This window comes from Malurus melanocephalus, unplaced genomic scaffold, assembly GCF_030028575.1.
Source record: "Malurus melanocephalus ecotype Western Australia unplaced genomic scaffold, MMel_1.1 scaffold_808, whole genome shotgun sequence".
NCBI classification, from domain to species: domain Eukaryota; kingdom Metazoa; phylum Chordata; class Aves; order Passeriformes; family Maluridae; genus Malurus; species Malurus melanocephalus.
The window spans coordinates 117,550-124,792 of record NW_026624040.1 but is presented as its reverse complement, the minus strand read 5'-3'; the positions used below and the strand labels follow the sequence as shown (position 1 = coordinate 124,792).

General features: G+C 54.4%; 1 protein-coding gene across 1 annotated transcript in view; it reads right to left on the bottom strand.

Annotated features, from left to right (window-relative positions):
• LOC130585009 (complement receptor type 2-like) overlaps window positions 1-4,294 on the bottom strand; it is a gene marked incomplete at its 3' end in the record, with an annotated part of 7,990 nt that extends 3,696 nt beyond the window's left edge. The window contains exons 1-7 of the mRNA XM_057385308.1: window positions 4,279-4,294; window positions 2,860-3,054; window positions 1,603-1,782; window positions 1,317-1,508; window positions 1,058-1,157; window positions 798-883; window positions 118-312 (exon numbers count right to left, since the gene is read on the bottom strand). Of these exons, the coding sequence (XP_057241291.1) occupies window positions 118-312; window positions 798-883; window positions 1,058-1,157; window positions 1,317-1,508; window positions 1,603-1,782; window positions 2,860-3,054; window positions 4,279-4,294 (964 nt within the window). The remainder of the gene's footprint in view (window positions 1-117; window positions 313-797; window positions 884-1,057; window positions 1,158-1,316; window positions 1,509-1,602; window positions 1,783-2,859; window positions 3,055-4,278) is intronic.
• Between the last annotated feature and the right edge of the window lie 2,949 nt (window positions 4,295-7,243).

The window sequence follows — 7,243 nt, the reverse complement described above, 5'->3', positions numbered from 1 at the left end:
CCCCTCTGCCAGTGCCACCCGGAGCTCTCTGTGGCTGTCCCCTCTGCCAGTGCCACCCGCAGCTCTCTGTGGCTGTCCCCTCTGCCAGTGCCACCAGGAGCTCTCTGTGGCTGGTACCTTGGCACCGTGGCACTGTCCCACTCCACGAGCCGTGCTCTCCATCTGCAGAGCTGCAGGACAGGGAGGTCTCTCCCACCAGGGAGTGTCCTGGCTCACAGCTGTAGGTGACCATGTCCCCGTAGGAGAAAGTGTCCCTGGAGCTGCCGCTGTGTGTCCCATTGGGGATGGCCGGAGGGGYGGCACAGACGATGCCTGTGGGCAGCACAAAGGGATAATCAGCACTGCTCAGGGCACACACTCAAATTATCCAATGATAATTTATAATGATCCAAATTATCTAGGAACAAACTCTGCATGGAAAAATTCGCACGTGGGGAGGGAAACCTGTGTCCTCCTGTGAGTCACTTCCTTGGAACAATTCTTACCTGCCTTACCATAACCACTGGTGACACAGAGAGAAGGACTGGCCACATCATTTCCCCACATGTCCAGCGAGAAATACTTACCCACTAATGGGGAGTTTAAAATATTGCTGTTTCTTCCCAGTTTGGACCAGCATAAATAAAAAACCATTCAAAAATTTTTCAGAAGCATCCACGACAAAATGAAAAGGAAAAGGAAAGATTTTAAACATTCAGTGGCTTGAGAAATCTTTTGCCATGAAACCTTTGGCTTGAAAGAAGTTCCACTTTATCTCACAAAGCATTGCCAAGGGGCTGTTGTGGTGTCCTACTTACGCTGGCAGACAGGAGGATCCCCACTCCACAAGACACGGGTGCCAGAGACCTCACAAGTTCTCTGGGAGCCTCCAACTAACTTGTACCTGCACCACACAGAAAGATTCATGAATTTAACAGTGAGAGACTTGAGATGTCATTACAACCCTTGAGAGTGGCAGCCAAGAGTTCTGATTTGGGAACTGGGTTGTGGGTTGTGCCAAACTGAAAATCTGCTTCACTCTCACCTGGCAGCTGAATTGACCTGGGGCGAGACTCACCCTTTGTCACAAGTGTAATTAATTTTGGACTGGAAGAGGAGATCTGTCAGGACAACAGCTCTGCCATTCGCTGGGTTCTCTGGGCTGGGGCACTGCATTTCTGGAAAGGATGGCAGCCTCTGTTAGCCCTTAGCCTCTGCTGCCACCCCAGCCAGGGATGTCACCGCAGAGAGCAGGGAAAGCAGCCCACAAAGCTGCAAAAMCAGGGAAAACCAGCCCAGCCTGACATCTGAGGTTTTTCAGCACTTGTAGAACGTACTTTGACAGAACTCCAGGGCTGCAGACCACGTCTGGTTCCTGAGGCAGGTGATGCTTGGTGACATCCCCGGGAGTTGGGTGTARCCGGGCTGGCACTCGTATTCCACCCTGGTGCCCTCGGGGAACAGCGTCCGGTTCCTGTAGGGCTCCTTCAGCTCSGCAAAGCCCAGCCTGGCAGGGGCTCTGCAACCAGCTGCGGGACAGAAAACCAGCCCAGCTGTTAAAGAGCCGAGAAAATGCGGATTTGGGAAARCAGGGAGAGCTTAACGCCCTGTTGGGACACTTGCCCTGCTCGCAGACTGGCACAGGGGGATGCCATGTGTCGCTCGGTTGGCACTGGATCTCTCTGTGGCCACGCATGGCATAGCCCGGGTCACACTCAAAGGTCACCGTGTCGCTGTGTGAGTACGCAGACCTGGGAGCCACGATCCTCCCGTTCTGGATCTGTGGGACGGGACAGCTCGCCACTGAAAAAAAAAATTAAATAAATAAAAAAGGTGCAGGTGCTCAAAACAGGCTCTTAGGCAGAGCTGAGAAGCCGCCAAGGATTGAAATTTTWAGACAGAAGCCTGAAAATTGTTTTCATATAGATGATGTGCTTGCATCCAGCGATAACAAATATCTGGGGAGAGATCCAGGAGGAAAGGGGAGAGGGATAGAGGGGAAATCTAAGGGGAAAGGGGAGGAGGATAGCGGGGAAATGCAAGGGGAAAGGGGAGGGGGATAGCGGGGAAATGCAAGGGGAAAGGGGAAAGGGATAGCGGGGAAATCCAAGGGGGAAAGGGGAGAGGGATAGCAGGGAAATCCAGGGGGAAATTGGAGGGGATAGCGGGGAAATCCAAGGGGAAAGGGGAGAGGGATAACGGGGAAATCCAGGGGGGAAGGGGAGAGGGATAACGGGGACATCCAGGGGGAAATTGGAGGGGATAGCGGGGAAATGCAAGAGGAAAGGGGAGGGGGATAACGGGGAAAACCAGGGGGAAAGGGGAGGGGATAACGGGGAAATTCAAGGGGAAATTGGAGGGGATAGCGGGGAAATCTAAGGTGAAAGGGGAGTGGGATAGCGGGGAAATCCAGGAGGAAATGGGAGAGGCATAGCGGGGAAATGCAGGGGGAAATTGGGGGGGATAGCGGGGCAATCCAAGGGGAAATTGGAGGGGTTTAGCGGGGCAATCCAAGGGGAAAGGAGAGTGGGATAACGGGGAAATCCAAGGGGAAAGGGGAGAGGGATAGCGGGGAAATCCAGGGGGAAAGAGGAGGGGGATAACGGGGAAATCCAAGGGGAAAGGGGAGAGGGATAGCGGGGAAATCCAGGGGGAAATTGGAGGGGACAGCGGGGCAATCCACCGGAAAGGGGAGGGGGATAACGGGACAGCACCATGGCCCTCCAGCCTCCCCAATTCTGCCTGTCCTCAGCTGCTCCTCAGCCCTTGAAAATCCCGTGGCAAGAATTCCAACWGTCTGGAATGTGCCAATCTTTCCCAAAAGGAAGCAGCAGCAGGAGGAGGAGGGGACATCAGCCCTGTCCCCGCGGGGACCCGCACCTCCGCAGGCCGGCAGGGGCTCGCTCCACACTCCGCTGGTGCCATCCCGGGTGGTGCAGTGGATGGAGGGCTCTCCGTGCAGAGGAAAGCCGGGGTTGCAGCTGTAGGTGACGGATGTGCCGTAGTGGAACTCGTCCAGCAGCCCGCCCGTGTGCTTCCCATTGGGAATGTCCGGGGGAGGCATGCAYGGGATTCCTGCAGAGCGGCACAAGGATGCTCAAATCAACAACAGCACCAAAGCACCGTAAATACCGCAGTCTGTGGGCTGTAAAAACTYGTTCTAGAGGTGGAATGAAGTGAGATCTTGTTGGCAGCAAGATCCCACCCCGCTGGAAAGCAGGGCACGAATCAAACCTCTGTGGAGGAAACACCTCCGTGTTTTTTGTGCTTTTTACTGTTTAAGAAATCAGAAAGCAAATGCTTATTGGCATCCCTTGTGTAAAATCCTGGTGCCAGGACATGGAACAGGCACAGTCTGCGTGTCACCTGTGTTTCACACCTACCTGGAGGATCTGGGAGATGCTTTAAAACCCAGAATGTGCCAGGAAATGTTTTCATTCTTCTTATTAAACTGTGCCCTAATCAGCAGCACTGCTCAACCAGCAGAGGTGGAATTGCAGAGGAGCARCACAGCAGCTCTTGGGCACACACCAGTGCTTGGAGAGGAGGAGCAAACCCAGAATTTGGGATTTGGGGATTCCATGCTGGCCCTGTCTCTCCTTAGGACTGACCCTTGGTCTCTGTGTTTCTGACAAAACATCCCCTGAGCTGAACGTGTTTTCCCTTCCTCTGCTGCAGTTCTGTCCAGCAGCAGAGGATGCTCAAGCACTGGAAAAGCTCCAGCTGGGATGTTTTTTCCCATAATCCATTAAGCTTTGGGATCTTGTACCTTTTCCCAGGCTGCTTTCTAATGACTTCCAAACCTGATCATTTTCCTGCCCGCAGCGCAGAGAAATTGCCTGTGAATGCTTTGATTGGAAAGATGTTGCAATCTCTGCTGGAAAACATTTCCCAGAACCACACAAAGCCCCGGAGCCGTGAGCTACTTACGCTGGCAGAGGGGAATGTCACCRCTCCACGCCACACGTCCCCCAAAAACCTCACAGCGTCGGCTGGGCTGCCCAATTAACCTGTGCCTGGTGGTGAAAGGATTGGTTATCCATCCCAAACCATTCCAGTTGGGGTTGTTGCTCCTCCCAGCCACCTCAGCTGTGGCCCTGAAGAGGAATTTCCTGCCCCCATTCAATACTTTCAATATATAAAATATATATTCGAATCTCCTCTCACAGTATTGGTATGTATGGATGGGATAGTGAGCACCCTCTGTGCTCTGAAGGTACAGAGCCATTCACTGGGGGTGAATGAACAGGAGGAAGAGAAGGGGACACTCACTTAACTCCCATCAGGAGCAGAACTTACCCTTCCTCACAGCCATAGACCACTKTGGACCCCAACAGGAGATCTGGCARGGAAACAATCCTCCCATTCACAGGCTCCCCGGGGTGGCTGCACTGTTTCCCTGGGGAAGCAAAGCACCCTTTTTCAGGCTCTATCTCTCTGCACCACAGCACAACAAACACAATTCTTCCTCCAGCCACCTCCCCACCCTCGCAGTCACCCCCAGCACAGTGAAACCCTTTTTTCTAATTGCAAAGGGGTTACATGGCTTTACTAGTCACACATTCAGGATAACATCRAGCTTTTGGCAGCGTGGACAGAACCTGGGACCTAATTCCTCCTGTCAAATCAAGGAGCTATTCACTTTTACAGAACTCTAGAGCTTCTGACCACACTTGGCTCTCAAGGCAGGTAATWGTAGGTGACATTCCTGGCACTTTAGCATATCCAGGGTGGCAAGTGTATTGCACAGTCTTCCCGACAGAAAAATCAAGGGCATTGCTATGCTCCTCATTTAGCTCAGCAAAGTGTAACCTTGTGGGAGCATCACAAGCACCTATTGAGAGAGAAAAGAGAGGTGAGAACCAGGCAGGSCAGGGACGTCAGGGCCAAGCACACAAAGAGCTCTGTTAGGAGGAAAGGGGTTTGATTTGCCTTGCAAAAATGTTGATTTTAATTAATATAGCCATTAATAAACAGATTTTCCCAAGGGATTGCAGAGGATTAGGTYCTTATTCCCAGGGTAGACTTAAATCTTCTACTCACAGGGTTTAACAACATCGTTTAAACAGGGTTAGGGACATAAAATARCAGTGTAGCTAAAGGAAGCGATGTCATGGTTTACCTGGGGCCCTGTTTGTGGAGTTCTGGGGATGCAGKGATCTGTCACACACAGGAGCAGGGGGCTGCCAGCTGCCATCCTCCTGGCAGGACACTGTGGCACTGCCCTGCAGGCTGAAACCATCGTGGCACTGAAACGTCACCGTTTGCCCAGGTGCAGAGAGAGGTCCATGGCCACCAACTTGCCAGGCGTTGGGTATGGTTGGAATGATGCAGACGGTCACTGGAAATGGGGGTGGGCAGGAGGAGTTGGAACAAAGGAAAACAAAAAAAAACCACAGGCTGTTAAAATTGCAGCAACAAAATCGGGGTGATGTAAATCCAAACCTGGCCAGCTGCAGCTTCACTGTGAAAGGGCTTCACATGAACTGATGCCATGAGAAAACTGATATGGGATTGACCCTTTTGGGGGTCTKTTTGCACTGCTGAGGRTGTCCCTGTGCTCAAAACCACACCGAGAGGGTACAGAGCCCAGACTCACCTTCACAGCGAGGGCCGGGCTGGCTCCARTTCCCYGATACTCYGCAGGACACAGCGGGATTTCCAACCAGGAAATAGCCGGGGTTGCAKGTGTAACGCACAGACATCCCAGCCKTAAAAAACGCTTTGTCCCGCCCGTYGTGATTCCCSTTGGSGACSTCCGGGGGCATCGGGCACGGTCGGACTGCGGGAGGGAGATGGGGAATGTTRACTCGGTGAGGGAATTGAGTTAAGGGAGGAAGGGGAAAGCAGCCAGTGATGCTGCACTGATGGTTCAATCCCTGCTGCCCCCCTGTCCCCGCCTGCAGCCGCACTCACCCCTCTGGCACACGAGCACCGGCGGGTCCCAGGTGCCCCCGGGCTGGCAGCGAGCCCTGTTGGTGTCCTGTGCCGCATAGCCAGGGTGACAGCCGAAGTACAGCGTGTCTCCAGCTCTGTGGCTGCTCTGCAGGCTGTAAACCTCCCCGTTCTGCACCTCGGGGGTGCTGCAGCCGATTGCTGTGGGAACAGKGRCAGCGTCCTTTACCCTTCACCGCACGGAMCAGASCCATCCCCATCCCCTCTRCCGTGAGCTGTGACCCCACAGGACACCCAGCGCCCTTCGTGCCACCCCACACACCGTGACAGCGGGGCAGGGGCCGGCTCCACACGCCGCTGTCCGTGCAGGTGATGGACGCGTTCCCGAGCCGCTCGTAGCCCTCCTTGCAGCTGTAGGTCACGGTCACTCCCACCGAGAATTTGTCCGAGGAGTGCCCACTGTGCTGCCCGTTGGCGATGTTTGGTGGCCGAGGACATGTCACCTCTGCAGAGGGAAAGAAATCCTCCTGGGGTCAGCTGTTTGCTGTTTGTGTGCTGCCAGGACAGTGCGGGTGGTGCCAGGGTGAAATTCTGAATTCTGCTCTCTGTTCCATTTGCTGGAGCAAAGCTGGAGTTCACTAAAGGTGCAAATTACTGGAAGAAATTACTGGCACAAATGACAGTCCTGAGAGGACAAGAGGCACGTCACAGGATTTGGGATCCACGCAGACATGGAAGCAGAAAGAGCAGRGAGAAGCTGTGATTCCTTCCCATTCCCGGATGAAGATGRAAATGCCCCACAGCTGCCCAGAAGCAGTGACAGAAATCCCGCTGGGATTCAGATCCCGCCATCCCACAGGGCTCACCTCTGCCTAAAACCCCTCCGGGAGCCCCGAACAGGGCACAGTCACCTCCTTGTCCCAGCCCAGCCTGTCCCTGTCCCTCTGTCCTTGTCCCACTGTTCCTGTCCCTCTGTCCCTGTCCCTGTCCCTCTGTTCCTGTCCCTCTGTTCCTGTCCCTGTCCCTGTCCCTGTCCCTCTGTCCCAGCCCAGCCTGTCCCTGTCCCTCTGTTCCTGTCCCTCTGTCCCTGTCCCTCTGTCCCTGCGCCTCTGTCCCTGTCCCTCTGTCCTTGTCCCTCTGTTCCTGTCCCTCTGTCCCTGTCCCTCTGTCTCTCTGTCCCTCAGTCCCTGTCCCTGTATTCCTGTCCCTGTCCCTCTGTCCCTGTCCCTCTGTCCCTGTCCCTGTCCCTCTGTTCCTGTCCCTGTCCCTGTCCCTCTGTTCCTGTCCCTCTGTTCCTGTCCCTGTCCCTCTGTCCCTGTCCCTGTCCCTGTCCCTGTCCCTGTCCCTCTGTCCCTGTCCCTCTGTCCCT